Raw genomic sequence first — 15,816 nt, forward strand, 5'->3', positions numbered from 1 at the left:
GGCTAAAGTCCTCGCCTTGAACGCACCGGGATCCCATATGGGCGCCGGTTCTCATCCCGACAGCTCCACTTCCCATCCAGCTCCCTGCTTGTGGCCTGGGAAAGCAGTTGAAGACGGCCCAAGGCTTTGGGACACTGCACCCGTGTGGGAGACCCGGAGGAGGTTCCTGGTTCCCAGCTTCGGATCGGCCCGCACCGGCCGTTGCGGCTCACTTGGGGAGTGAAACATCAGATGGAAGATCTTCCTCTCTGTCTCTCCTCCTCTCTGTACATCTGCCTTTCAAATAAAATAAATAAATCTTCCAAAAAAAAGGAACATGTATTTGCATCTTAAATTTTTTAATTTGCATCTTAAATTTTTTAATTGTCATATACTCTGCTCATTCATGGATTATGCATAAGACAAGTACGTATGTACAATGTATAATTATCAGGGTTGGATAATGGATGTCAAGATACAGTTAGGAGGAATTAATGTACTATTATAGCACGGTAGAGTAAATTTAGTCTTCAGAAGTTCAATACATATTTCTTTTTTTCTTAATTGCTTTTATTTTTGGTGATTTTGACATAGTGGATTACGGTAAGGGTCAAGGGCTACAAGAAGGCGCATGAGATCACCATTTCCACATTCTCTTTTTTCCTTCCTGTATCTGGGGGAAGGTGGGAGATAAGGAGAGAAGCTACACCCAACCTCCCAAACGCCTTTTCACCCTGGGATGAAGTACAGCCACCCAACACGACCCCAGGGTCCCCAATCTGGGGCATGCTCTGAGGGCCCTGCACATATGGTTTTCATAGTTCAACGGTTCTGAATCATTGCCAGTCGGGCCACTCCAAGCACAGTGAAATTTCTCCAGAACACATTGGTTGATACAGTCAACTTTAGAGTCTCCATTTGCCCAGTTATTCACTGTCAACACTTGACTGGGGTAGTTGATCGATTTGTTCTGTCCTCCGACCTCTATTATAGTAGAACCAGGTGTCTCCTGCAGACCCCAATGGACTGCCATATCCTCCGTGTGCACCTGGATATGCTGTCCACTGCTCTGTCTGAGCCATTGAGGAGACAGCTTTGACACATGCACTCTGTGGTCAGACCATAGAATCTGCATTTCTCTTCATAGTTGTGGTTTTGAGTCTGGCAGTTTGATTGGGGAGATCCCCAAAGAAATTTTGTCTGAGGTGATCCCAGACCAGATTTTTGGGTGTGCTTGCTGGTACAAGGTCCAGCACAGTCCATCGCCCCTAACAGCCTTTGCATATGGTAGTGGTTGCAATTGCTGCGTCAGTTCTGCCTCCAGCCCTGTCTTTTACACAAGCCAATGAGTGTGGAGCCCATCCCAATCCTGCCCACCACACACTTGGCCACGTAAACCAGTGGCAGCTGCAGCCTAGTTGGGGCGACTCCCAATAACCCTCACCAGGCCCATCCCCTGCCCTGGATCCCATGCCTGCCAGTATGTACAGCAGACTGATTCAGTCTGTCCCACATCCCTTTCAATTCTCCTACATGTCAATGGGCATTGAAGCCTAGTTCAACCCAACCAACCCCACTATCCAGCCCACACACCTACTGACAGGTGCCACTCTCTGTCTAGCCATGCCTGCCCAAGTCCTGGTTTTCATGCTCACCTGTTGGAGTGACAACCCAAGAGGGAGATGCCCACTGTTTCCCTACTGGGCCCACTCCCACTCCCGTATCTTGCATTCTCCAGGTGGTTCTTCAGTTTAACTTGACAGCAATTCCCCCAATGCCAGCATCTGACAGCTAATGCTGCAGCAAAGCCCAACCAACTCACACCTACTCTGGCTTATGCATGACTGACTAGAAGGAACAGTCAGTCTAGCCTGGCTTTCCCCTGATCTAGCTCACACGAGGCCAACGGGTGTTGTAACCCTGCCTGGCCTGATCTGCTCCCATCCCAACTCCTATTCTCACCAGTGGGAGTGGTGGTCCAGCAGGGGAGCCCCGTGCAGACCCCTACAAGGTTTGGCGCTCTCCCTCTGGGTTACATGTATGATGGTTGGGTACTTCGGCCCAGTCTGGCATTGTCCACCTCACCTCAGTATTTGCCAGTGAGTTCTGTAGCTTGGCCCAGCCCAACCCACCCTCAATTCCAGCTCATGCTGGTGGGGGTTACTGGTTAGTCCAGCCCAGCTGGCCCTCATGTGAACTGGCTTGTGTTGCGGCCCAACCCAGCCTGACCCAGCTCTATTCTGGTGCTCGGATTTGCCAGCAGATGATATGAACTGGCCCAGCCTGGTTCAACCCCAGCCTGGGCCAAATATACGCTGGTGAGTACCATTCCTTGGCCTGGTCTGGACTGCTCCCTATCATGGTTCTTGTGTTTACCTGCAGGGACTGTGTCCTACCAGAGGAGGTTTTGAAGTTCCTCCATCAGAATCTCCCCCAATGCCAGATCTCAAGCCCGTTGGTGGGTCTATGGGCCAGCTCTGTCCACCTCCTGTCCTAGCAGGAACAGTGGCCTTTCTTGACCAGCCTTCACCCATTTCAGTTTTTACTGTTGTGTGTATAAGTCAGCCAAGCCTGGTCCACTCCCAGACACAGCTCACACATGGCTCAGCGGGACAGAGACCTAGCCCAGCCTGTCCTATACCTACCCTGGCTCTCATGAGTACCAGTGTGTGCTGGAGGTTAGCGTAGTGCTGCGTACCCCAGATTCAGTCCACGCTTGTGTCAAGGGGCATTGCAGCCGTGTCCAGATCAGACGTCAGCTTCCACTCTGACCCTTGCACTCACCAGTGGGAACCCCAACCCAGCCAGGGCATCCCCTTTGCTCCCCAACCAGGCCTGTTCCCAGTGGTTCCCAGTGTGCCAGTGGTTGCTCTGACCCAGCTTGGCATAGTCCCTCACTCATCTTGGCCTTTGTCTTGGATGCTACAGCCTAGTCTGACCCAGCCTGCTCCCGGTCCCAACTTTCACTTGCAGGTGTGGTACATGGCTCTGCTCAGTTGGCTCTCATCCCCAGCTCGTGTAAACTGGTAGGTGTGACAGTTAGCTCGGCATGACCTGCACTCCAGCTTGATTTCTGCACTTGTTGATGAGCTAATGTTTGCCTGGCCCTGCCCAGTCCACCCCCTTCCAAAACCAACCCATATATTACCCAACAGTTGGAGTTACCTTACCCAGCTTGCCTGACCCCTAGGCCTGAACCACATGCTCACCAGCAGGCGCTATGACCCACTCCAGGAGTTTCCCACATTCCCCCACTTGGCCCACTCTCTGATCCAGATCCCACGCATGCCAGCAGTTGCTAGGCTCTTGCCTGGCTTAGCGTGCCCCTCCATCTTGGCCTTGTATGAGCTGGTGAATGTTGTGGCCCAGCCCTCCTAACACCCTGTTTTAGGATGCACATGCAGGTGCTGCAGCCTGGATCTGCCCATACTATTCTCAGTCCCTGTACCCTTGAGTGATGGCAGGTTCCGTGGCCACACCTAGTTCAGTCCATCCCCACCCCAACTCTTGAGCTAACAAGCAGGACTTGTATTTCCACAGGACTGGGCCCATATATCCTCCACAGAATCTACTCCCGGACCTGATTTTCTAATGTGCTGGTTAGTGTCATGGCCCTGCCTAATGTGAACCATCCCCTGTTCTGACATTCAGTCAGGTACTGGGATCTAGCCCTGCTAGACAGGTCCCCAGCCCTAGCCTCTGTTGGACTGGCATGTGGTGGTCAGCAATGCTCACTGTTCGCAAGCCTGACTCAGGACTCCCATGTGGGCTGGTGTATCATTCTGACACATATAGATCTTCCCATATGTGTGTGTATGTGTGTGTGTGTGTATCCCTAACCCTATACATATAAAAACAACCCTTGGCCAGCATCACTGCATAGTAGACGAAGCTTCCATCATTGGTGCCAACATCCCATATGGGTGCTGGTTCGTGTCCTGGCTGCTCCAATTCATCTCCAACTCCTGGTCTGTGAAAGCAGCAGGAGGATGGCTCAAGTCCTTGGGCCCCTATACCCACATGGAAGACCCATAAAAAGTTTCTCAGTCCTGGCCTCAGATTGGCTCAGCTCCTGCCCTTTGGGACATTTGTGTACTGAACCAGCAGGCTGAAACTCTCTCTCTCTCTCTCTCTGTTTCTGTAATGCTGCCTTTCAAATAAAAATATTACAAAAATAAACTAAGAGAATAATTTCATTAGGTGTAGAAAAGATTTGATCTAGAAAATGTTAAGGGATTTAAAAAAAACAGTTTTTATTTGAGAGGCAGTTACAGAGAGGAGGAGAGACAAAGAGAGAGATGTTATCGTTAGAATTCATTGGACTGTAACTTTGCGTTTTACTTTAATCATGTAAATCTGTGCATCTCATTTATTAGTAGTGTATCTCATAACTAATTCTAAGAGTTAATGTTCTCTTAAATATTTTGAACATTCAAGATAATATTAAATCAATTCAAATGAAAAAGTCCAAATATTATGGATGACCCTAAAGCACTTGTATATGTAAGATGTATTTACCAGTATTTACTGTGCTGAAGAATTTTAAACAATAGAAAGCTATTTATTAATCCATTTATAATACAAAAATTACCATGTTATTTTTGAAAAATCTCATTTAAAATTTTGCTTCTGATACAAATAATTATGCTTATTTATGGGACACCATATGATAATTTAATATATGCCACTGTGTAATGTTTTAGTATAACAGACCTTCAGAACTTCCAAAATTGAAATTCCTTATCTACTGAACAGACTGCCTATTTACTCTTCTCCCAGCCTCTGGCAACCGCCATTTTGCCATTCCCAATGTCTCTTGCAAGTGAAGTCATGAGGTATTTGTCGTCTTCTGACTAGTGTATTGCAGTTCATATGATATTCTCCAATTCAACCTTATTGAGGCTGTGCTACATGGCTTTCCTTCTAAAGACTAAATAATATGCCATTGTTTGACTATATCATGTTCTATTAATTCCTCCGCAAACATTTAGGTTTCTTCCACATTAAAAAAAAAAAAAGATGCATTGATTTTTGTTGGAAAGGCAGATATACAGAGAGGAGGAGAGACAGAGGAAGATCTTCCATCCACTCGTTCACTCCCCAGGTGGTCACAATGGCTGGAGCTAAGCTGATTTGAAGCCAGGAGCCAGGAGCTTCTTCTAGGGTCCCAAGGCTTTGGGCTGTTCTGGACTGTTTTTCCAAGCCACAAGCAGGGAACTGGATGGGAAGTGGAGCTGCTAGGATTAGAACTGGCGCCCATATGGGATTGCAGTGTGTGCAAGGTGAGGACTTCAGCCGCTAGGCTACCATGCTGGGCCCTTATTCCACTTTTTGACTACTGTAAATACATCATTAAGATGGGCATGAGAGTTTATTTTTGAGAGCTCACTTTGAATTCTTTTGCATATGTATCTGGAGTGGATTTGCTGGATTCTATCAATCATCCCATGTTCAACTTCTTTCGTGATTGCTAAGCAGCTTGCTCCAGTAGTTGCTCTACTTTATATTTCCACCAGCAACATAAAAGTTTTGATTGTCCCACATACCCATATTTGTTATATTCTGGATCATAAAAATGAGGGTTTATTTCTGTGTTCTCTACTTAATTTCATAAGTCTTTGTGTCACACTGATTTGATGCAAGCACTGTTGTGGAGGCTCATTGAGTCACTGTGGTGGCGCCAGATATAAAATTTAAACACAATCATATTTAAAGCACAATCATGTTCTTCTGTGGTCTGAAAGTAAATGTTTCACAAAGTTCCGAATTCTTCCAAATTTGCAAGGAAACGCTAGTATCCCAAAAATTTGATTATCATAGCTTTGTAAATGTTTTCAGATCTTCAATTGTGTTCTTTTAGGGGGTTGTTTTGGCTATGTGAAGCCATGGGAAATTGTATATAAACTGTAGGATACATGTTTCTAACGTAAAAGTGTCACTGGGTCTTTGGGGACAATTGCATTGACTCTGCACATTGCTCAGGTGACAGAAACACCTTAGCAACATCAAGTCTACCACTCTGTGAACATGGGGTAGCTTTCTATTGATTTACATATTTAATTTCTTTTTAAAAATATTAAAAATTTATTTATTGTTTTTATCACAAAGCCAGATATACACAGAGGAGGAGAGACAGAGAGGAAGATCTTCTGTCTGATGATTCACTCCCCAAGTGAGCCGCAACGGCCAGTGTCCTGCCAGTCTGAAGCCAGGAGCCAGGAACCTCTTCCAGGTCTCCCACGTGGGTGCAGGGTCCCAAGGCTTTGGATCATCTTTGACTGCTTTCCCAGGCCACAAGCAGGGAGCTGGATGGGAAGTGGAGCTGCCGGGATTAGAACCAGCACCCATATAGGATCCCGGCGCGTTCAAGGTGAGGAATTTAGCCGCTAGGCCACCGCACCAGGCCCTACAGTTTTAATTTCTATCAGCAGCATTTTGTGATTTTCAGTGTACAAGTTTTCATGTGCAGGATTATGTTTATTCCCATGTATTACATACTTTTGCTATTATTATAAATGGAATTGCTTCCTTAATATCCTTGTCTGGCAGCTTATTGTTACATTATGGAAACATACTGGTTTTTGTTGTTTTTTGTACTCTACAGTTTTGTTGAATTCATTTGGCTGTTCAAAAATTTTTGGTGGAATTTTTTTGGGGAATTTCTATATATCAGATAATGTCCTCTGAACAGGAATAATTTTACTTTTCTTCTCTTCTAATTTAGGTATGTTCTATTTATTTTTCTTGCCGATTTGCTCTCGATTTCTAATATCATGTTGGAAAAAACTAAGGGTCATTGTTAATTTTTCACATTCGACCTTAATTATGTTCACATGGTTGTCTTCTGTTTCCAGTTTGTTCAGTGTTTTTTTTTTTATGAAAGATTTATTCATTTTATTACAGCCAGATATACACAGAGGAGGAGAGACAGAGAGGAAGATCTTCCGTCCGATGATTCACTCCCCAAGTGAGCCGCAACGGGCCGATGCGCGCCGATCCGAAGCTGGGAACCAGGAACCTCTTCCGGGTCTCCCACGCGGGTGCAGTGTCCCAGTGCATTGGGCCGTCCTCAACTGCCTTCCCAGGCCACAAGCAGGGAGCTGGATGGGAAGTGGAGCTGCCGGGATTAGAACCGGTGCCCATATGGGATCCCGGGGCCTTCAAGGCGAGGACTTTAGCCACCAGGCCACGCCGCCAGGCCCTGTTCAGTGTTTTTAACCATGGAAAGGAATTAGAAAGTCAACTGCACCCTGCTGCATCCCTTGGATGTATATTCATCAATCTTCATTTACTGAATAAATTCCGCATGTTCATGTACTCTTAATATATGTTATGTACTTTTGGTGTACTCAAAAGTTTGTGAGTATTGGATGAGGATTTTTACATCAATATTCATCAGGGATATTGGTCCACAGTTTTATTGTCTATGGCATTGGTCTTAAAATGCTATTCTTCTTTTTCTTTTTTACATATACAGAGAGAAAGCTCTTCCACCTGCTGCTTCACTCCCCAGTTGGCTGCAATGGCTCAACTGAGCCAATCCAAAGCCAGGACTCAGGAGCTTCTTCTGGGTCACCCATGCGGGTGCAGGGGGTCCCAGCAATATAATTTTGGCTGGAGCCGTGCACGGTCTTTAATGTTTTGAGGGTCGGATTCGTTAAAGGAGAAACGTCCACGAGCCGTTCTAGTACATACAAAGTTAAATGTTTATTAAACATCAAGCACAAAAGAATGGCGAAAGTAAATGTACATAAGCAAGAGCAAAGATTCCCAGGCATCCTATACATCACCGGAGTGAAGGGGAGAACTCAGCACATCATCCCCTTTGACATCACGGGGTCATTCTCTGCAAGCGCGACATCCTCCCGGGAGAGAGGAGAGAGAGACCCCTCACTGCGCGGCTGAGGGGTTTTTAGGCTAACGCCCAGGTCCTGGCCAAGGAGCCGGGTGGGGATGTGCGTCAGTGTCTTATCTTTTTCTCAAAACATACAGACTTGGTTCTCCTCCCGGCACTGGCCAGGTGCCGGAAGAAGCAGCAGCCTGCCAGGACCTATAACGTGAATTTAGGGTCATGTCTGAAGCCTACCTCAAGCCTTCGAAGAAAAACTCTCCCTTTTACATTAGGCCCTAGGATTGGGAAAGGCGTAGGCATACCTTACAGAGAGGTTCTGCCTAACAAAATTGCGATACAATAAGCATATTTGACGATACATACAACAACTACATATGCATAACAGTAATAAAATACCAATTACACAGCTTACGGGGATAAATAATCCAGAAAAATAGCGTGTAGCCGTTGGACTAGAAAAAAGAAAGTCCCACCATCTATAATTAGAATCATGTTCCATAGCAGTCTGTACTTGGAGTAATCTATTACCGGTTACAGTAGTAGCTATTCGATATTCTTTTAACTGTTTCTCATTTCGTCTCAAATGGGTCTTTAACTGCTCAGAATTTTGTAAAATTCACATGATGGGTAAAGAGACAGTAATCTGAGGAACGGGCAACGCACGGGGTACCCAAGAAGGTTGAACATCATCTACCTGGGGGGGCCTTTTTGTCTGCCAGGTGTAGGGGGTGGGGATCGGGAGGGATTGAGGCCAGGCCCCCAGGGGATTGCTGCCTGCAGGTGAATGCCTAGGGATGATTGGCGAGTGGGCGGAGTTGGGGAAGGGGCTGGAAGTTTGGGGGGGGTGGGATTCAGGTGGAATGCCAGGTTACATCCGATTGGTGGATAGCTAGGCCGGCGGGAACTTCATGAGCTGTGAGGAAGAAGGAATGGCGCAGGGTTCAGGGAAGGATATTGGAATAATTCCTTACATTCCTCCCTTTTGTTATATATAAAGGAAGAGGGGCACTGTTCTCTATGGCTTCTAGGAGCTGTTTTCTCTTGGCAGTGGTTGCAGCCTGGTGGGAAGAATGGGAGATGGAGGGACGCTTCTAGTCCTGCAAAAGAAACTGGTTAATGGTTTGATTAAAAAAATTTTACATTTCAGTGGATGGGTTATTAAGAGTCCTTTTTGAAAAACTGGTTCGAGTTGATTTTCTCTTAGCGCTACTTGTTCATGTAGGGTTAACAAGCCAGTAGGGGTTTGGCCCGATTTTGGATATACCATTTCCATTTTTTTAAAAGATTTATTCATTTTATTACAGCCAGATATACACAGAGGAGGAGAGACAGAGAGGAAGATCTTCCGTCCGATGATTTACTCCCCAAGTGAGCCGCAACGGGCCGATGCGTGCCGATCTGATGCTGGGAACCAGGAACCTCTTCCAGGTCTCCCACGCGGGTGCAGGGTCCCAATGCATTGGGCCGTCCGCAACTGCTTTTCCAGGCCACAAGCAGGGAGCTGGATGGGAAGTGGAGCTGCCAGGATTAGAACCGGTGCCCATATGGGATCCCGGGGCTTTCAAGGCGAGGACTTTAGCCGCTAGGCCACGCCGCCGGGCCCACCATTTCCATTTAATAATGCTACTCTCTTGAGCATATCCTATCTTATGTGACAGGGGGTCTTGAGCCACCAATTGCATAATAGGGATTCTTGGGCGTAAAAGGACTTCACGTCCAACAGCTAGTTGCTCTGTTTCCACCAAGGCCCAATAGGCAGCCAGTAATTGTTGTTCAAAAGGGGTATAGCGTTGTCCAGCCTCAGGCAGTTTTCGTGCCCAGAATCCCAGTGGGACCCTTCGCGATTGTTGTTTCTGCCACAAACTCCAATCAGCATATTGGTTTTCCAAGGACACCATAAATTCCACCGGTCCCTCTTGTATGGGCCATAAATCTATGGCAGATTGTATAGCAGCTTTAGTAGTGCCAAAGGCTTGCTGCTGCTCCTTTCCCCACTCAAAATGGTATTTTTTCCTAGCCACTTTATATAAAGGTTTTAAGATTTGTCTTAAGTGGGGTATATGATTCCTTCAATATGCAAATAATCCAATGAAGGCTTGTGTTTCTTTCTTGGTAGTGGGCACTGGGAAGTCTAATACTTTTTGTTTAGCCTTAGGGGCAATTATTCGAAATCCTTGAGTCCAATGTATCCCCAAAAATTTAACCTCTTGTGCTGGTCCTTGTATCTTGTTAGGGGTAATTTCCCATCCTTTTTCCTTTAATAGTTTCACTAGGGCCTCTAAATATTGCTGCGCCTTTTCCAGAGTATTGGATTGAATCAAGATGTCATCAATATAATGAGTAATCAAGGTATCAGGGTCTACCTGGAATTCAGCCAGGTGCTCAGCCACCAAGCGATGACAAATAGTGGGGCTATGTTTATACCCTTGTGGCAGGCGAGTAAGGTGTACTGTCGTCCTTGCCACGTAAATGCAAATTGGTGCCATCGCGCTTCCTCAATTGGAATGGTGAAAGAGGCGTCTGCAATATCAATCACTGCATACCAGGTACCAGGATGTCTCTGTACTCGTTCAAAGTAATAGTATCTGGGACTGCAGCAATCAATGGAGGGGTTACTTTGTTTAATTCCCTATAGTCACTGTCATTCTCCATGACCCATCTGATTTCCTTACAGGCCAGATTGGACTATTCCATTCTGAAGTAAAGGGAATGAGTACTCCAGCGTTAACATAATCTTTAATAGTTTGAGTAACTTCTTCATGCCCCCCTGGGATGCGATATTGTTTGCAAACAATCACTTTTGTGGGGGCAGGTAGCGACACAGGACTCTGAAATAGCTTTCCCACTATCACTTCATGGAATGTAAAGCCCCTGGAGCAAAATGATAATTACCATCCGGCAAAGATAATGACATTCCTTTCAAGATATCAATACCTATTATATATTCAGGGATGGGTACTATAACTACTGAATATTCCCTACAGGTTAAACTCCCTATCTTCATTGATAACTTTACCTGTCTAGCTTTTATTTCGTTTCCCCCAATGCCCCTTAAATTTAGATGGATTCCCATAGATCAAGGAGGCCTCCGCCCCAGTGTCTACTAATGCTTTAGCAATCGTTTGAGATCCATTTTTCCAATAAACAGTAATTGGGACGTGAGGGCGTAGATCAGTTCTACTTATTTTCTTGTTAATTGTCTCGGGGGGACTCACTGGGGTTTGGCCTTGGCCCTATTTGAGTTTGGCCAAATCATCAAATGTTTTTTGGATTGAGGAAGAGTTCCCTTCAGCTGCAAGCACGGAAGGGGTTAAAGAAATCAGCATTACGCTTTCCTGTGTCCACTTTCCTAGCATTCTTCACTTTATTCTTATACATTAGCCACATAGCCCGGGTTGGTGTTTCGGCCGGCTAGGCCAGTAACGTGGACACAGCGAAGGATCTGGGGATGAGGCACCGACATGGAGACCTGGATGGTGGAAATGTCTCTCACCAGCCTCTTTCCCAGGCCTCTTTTATTGCCTCCTCTCTTGATCTTTCACCCAGTTCTTATTTAGGCTTTTGCTCACACCCTCATTAGCAGAAAACTGGATACAGCTGACTTCGAATAGACCAGGTACTTTCAGCCAAGTCCACTGCCTGTAGTGCTGAGCTTAACCAGTGCTAACCAACTCCTTAGGCCACAACAGGTTGGGATACCGTCCAACTTATCCCGAGGGACTCCTGCTTTTAAAAGCGTCTGGAACATTTCTTTGCGAGGAACCCTATCATCCTTCCTTCCATCATCCACTCCTTCCCTTCCTCCTCCAGCTTTGGAGGTGGTCCACTCGCCCATGTCCCCTATTTCAGCCATCTTTTCCAATATCCCATCTATAGGATTACCTGTCTCGGCCAGCAGAAGTGTCATCATCAAATGCTTGTAATGGGGAGGAGCAGTACGGACCAAAATATTACGTTGGGGGGTGGTTAATAGTTGTCCCAATTATCAGCTTGCCCCACCATAACAGCTGTCTTCATTGCCTGCCCCTTCAAGCGGTTAACGCCATCCCGCAAGGTATACCAAGTTCGGTTATCTGCAGGCCGGGCTGTCAACTGGGTATTGAGCCACACAGCCCTTGGCAGCTAACTCTAACAGGGAGGCAACAGCTCGATCGGCGGAAGCATACTGATGATCACGAAAAGCAGTCTGCACAAAAGGGTTATCTGATATGGTCACAAACTTCAGAGCATCTCCCCTCCAGCCCCTGTATCGGCAATTCTAATCACCCACTACAGTAATGACTCCCCGGGTCATTGGGAGAACTTGGTTAATATTTCTGAAATCTCCTGTTGTGAAAAATCCTCAATTACAGTGGTAAGTTCTCCTGCCTGCCTTCCTCGATTCTCCTGTCTCCGCCGTCTTAAGGGCTTAGCCTGCAGGGTGGATAGAGGATATTTCTCTTCCTCATATTTTCTAGCTTCCTCCTCCAAATCATTCCAATCTACTTCATCATCAGTGTCATCCCAGATATCCCCATCCCAAGTATCTGGATCCCAGTTGGGTCCTGCCGAAACTATTACAGCATGCACTTTCCGCTGTTCACTTTGCCTCGCCTCTTCTGATACTTACACTGGGCACACCGTACAGCTGCTTTCTCCGCCACAGATTGGTATCCTCTAACTTGATCACTCAGGATAAAATCCTGGCACTGCAACATGGCTAACTTACTCTGCAAATCAGCCAATTCTTTTTCCATGCGAACTTTCGCATCTACCAGATCACTAAGCTGCAGATACACACACACAACCATAAGCAGACAACAAGATCCATCCCCGCCGGGAGACCGCTGCAGCCTCCTCTCCCCCAGCCACAGGCACAGACTGCAACACAGCAATTACTTGGGGCGGGTCGGCTCTCTGTAATTTGCCCTCCCAATTCTCACTCAACCCCCGTCCCCAGAGCCCATTCCTTTGCAAGGGAGGAAAATGCCGGCGACTCCCAGCCAGGACTATCACAAGTCACACAAGCAATCTCATATTTTTTACGAAACAACAGCATCGCTGCGTCTCCTAACGAATCCTGCCGACTACGCCAATTTTGTCCCAGTAATAAAATTTTGGCTGGAGCCGTGCACGGTCTTTAATGTTTTGAGGGTCGGATTCGTTAAAGGAGAAAACGTCCACGAGCCGTTCTAGTACATACAAAGTTAAATGTTTATTAAACATCAAGCACGAAAGAATGGCGAAAAGCAAATGTAGAGAAGCAAGAGCAAAGATTCCCAGGCATTCTATACATCACCGGAGTGAAGGGGAGAACTCAGCACATCATCCCCTTTGACATCACGGGGTCATTCTCTGCAAGCGCGACATCCTCTCGGGAGAGAGACCCTCACTGCGCGGCTGAGGGGTTTTTAGGCTAATTCTGACAAAGGTGGCTTAATGCCCAAAGTTGACATACCTCAGCTGGTAGTGTGACCTCGCCCAGGTCCGGGCCAAGGAGCCGGGTGGGGATGTGCGCCAGTGTCTTAGCTTTTTCTCAAAACATACAGACTTTGTTCTCCTCCCGGCACTGGCCAGGTGCCGGAAGAAGCAGCAGCCTGCCAGCACCTATAGGGTGAATTTAGGGTCATGTCTGAAGCCTAGCCCAAGCCTTCTAAGAAAAACTCTCCCTTTTACTCAGGGTCTCAAGGCTTTGGGCCGTCCTTGACTGCTTTCCTAGGCCTCAAGCAGGAAGTTGGATGTGAAGTGCAGCAGCCAGGACACAAACTGGCACCCATATGGGATGCTGGTGCTTGGAGGTGGAGAATTAGCCAGTTGGGACAACAGGTTCACCCCTTCTGGTCTATTTTGTTTCTTTCTGGTTTATTACTTGTTTTGGTCGCTTTGGTTTGCACTTTTTCTAGTTCCTTATAGTGTAAAATTAGGTTTTAGATTTTGCATCTTTTTCCTACCAAAATAATTTTTAATTTTGAGAGGCAGAGTGCTAAGAGATACAAGCAGAGCTCAAGGTAGAGAGTGTTCTCCCATCTGCTAGTTCATTACCTAAATGGCTTCAGTGGCTAAGGCTGAGGCCAGAGCCTGCCGCCATAAACACAATCCAGGTGTCCTACCTGGCCGCAAGAAACCAGTAAGACATGCTGTCTGCTCTGGTAACAAGTTGCAGGCAGGAGCCAGAGGGAGATATTCAATCCAGGTAAGCCCAGGTGAGAAATGCGCAGCCTAACCGCTAGGCTAACCACCATCCATTTCCTTCATTTGTTCTTAATTTTAAGAAGTTATTTACTTAAAAGGAACACGAAGAGAAGGGAAGTAGAAGGAAAGAGATCACCATCTGTGGGTCACTTCCTAAATGCCAGGCAATGGCCGGGGCGGCGCTGGGCTAGGCTGTGTCAGAAGCTCAAGGAAGGTCTCCCACACCGGGATTAGGGACCCAAATACCTGGGACCATCACCTGTTCCCTCATGGGGTGTGCGCCTTAGCAGGAAGCTGGAACCAGGAGCCCACTGGAGCTCAGTGTGTGAGGTGTGGCACCCAGGGGTGGCGTGCAGGTGTCCCAAGGTGCGTTCTTATTATGGTACCCAACTTTTTACCTCCCTGCCCCGACAACCTTCCCTACAGTTGTTAACTGTGAGAACTCTGAAGTTGCTGAAACACCGGACAGGAGGTCGGATTACTTGGTAACTCGATTGCACCTTCATGAATTCCTTACCCACCACTGTGCTGGCGGACACGGAGTTGTTTCGTAAGTTTGGCGGACCGGCGTTCTCTCCCGGCACGTCCCTCCGGCCGGCAGGAAGGACAGTCCGAGAAGCCGGAGCCTAGAGGCCGTGAGAGGAAGCGTGTTCCCGGGCAGGGGGTCTGGGGGGCCGGACTCGGAGCGAGGGCGAGGCCGGCCGCCGCCACGCCGCGCAGCACGCATGCGCGGCCCGCAGCCCAGCGGGCGCTCGCCGCCGCCGTCTGCGCCCAGCGCTCCGGTCTCGCCCGGCGCCGGCTGCGCGGCGGCCACTGTTCCAGCGCGGCGGCCCGGCTCACGCCCGCGTCCTCCCCCGGCCGCCCGGAAGCCCGCGGACTCCGCCGGCCCCGGCCACCCCGCTGCGTCGCCGTCCACGGCCTCGGGAGCGCGTGCGGCTCCGGGGTCGCGGCGGCGATTGGCCGGTCGCGGCGCCCGCTCCCAGAATGCAGCGCATGGCGCGTCATTGAAGAGAGACCATGATGGCGGCGGCGCTGGGGCCCCCAGAAGTGATCGCTCAGCTGGAGAACGCGGCTAAAGTTCTGATGGTGAGGGTGCCGCCACCCCCGCCCACTCCCCCCGGAGCCCGGGGTCTTCGGGGCTCCGGCCAGCCCTGGGGCGCCCGGCCTTGCCGCCTGCTGGGGCTGGTGGCCGGAAAGTGCCATCGGGGAGCTCAGGTGGTGGTGGTGGAGGAGGTGGCAGTGGCGTGGCGCAGGATTCTTCATCCTACTTTTCCTCCTCTTTTTCTGGGTCTGTGCCCCATAGCCCGGCCGTCCGACAGCGCAGCCGAGGTGCGGGAAGGAGAGTGACCCACCGTGCGGCTTCAGCCTGCCCTCTGCCCGGCGGACCGGGGCTCCGAACCGGCCGCGGGAAAGGAGGTCGGGCTTGTGCCTGCAAGGTGCGGTTCGGGATCTCTGTGGGGGCCCGTGTGGGGCTAGGCACGGTCCGGTTGGTGCCAGGCATGCTGGCCGTCTCCTCGGGCGCCTTCCCTGACACGCAGCCACCCCTAGGGTGCTCGCAGCCGGCCGCACGTGTTTAGGATCGCCAGGAGGGCGGGCGGGGACTCTCTGGGATCAAGGTCATGGAGGCCAGACTTGGGGCCCGAGCACCCCAAGCGTTGTGCCGTTGGGGGAACTGCGACTGCTGGCTTTACAGAGAGGATGGGACTTACCGAGGGAGTTTGAGAAAAGTCGCAAGGATTGAAAAGCAAAAATTGCATACCGGAAAGGCACTTGATCCAGGAAACTTTTCACAGATTTACTGTCTCTGTTTTGCG

The 15,816-nt window shown here is 48.6% G+C and overlaps 1 protein-coding gene across 1 annotated transcript in view; it reads left to right on the forward strand.

The window, feature by feature from the left end:
* Positions 1-14,776: 14,776 nt before the first annotated feature.
* XPO4 (exportin 4) overlaps positions 14,777-15,816 on the forward strand; it is a 101,859-nt gene continuing 100,819 nt past the window's right edge. Inside the window, exon 1 of the mRNA XM_058670987.1 lies at positions 14,777-15,088. Coding sequence (XP_058526970.1) covers positions 15,020-15,088 — 69 coding nt within the window. The 5' untranslated portion in view covers positions 14,777-15,019. The remainder of the gene's footprint in view (positions 15,089-15,816) is intronic.

Source organism: Ochotona princeps, chromosome 12 (genome assembly GCF_030435755.1).
Source record: "Ochotona princeps isolate mOchPri1 chromosome 12, mOchPri1.hap1, whole genome shotgun sequence".
Lineage (NCBI taxonomy): Eukaryota > Metazoa > Chordata > Mammalia > Lagomorpha > Ochotonidae > Ochotona > Ochotona princeps.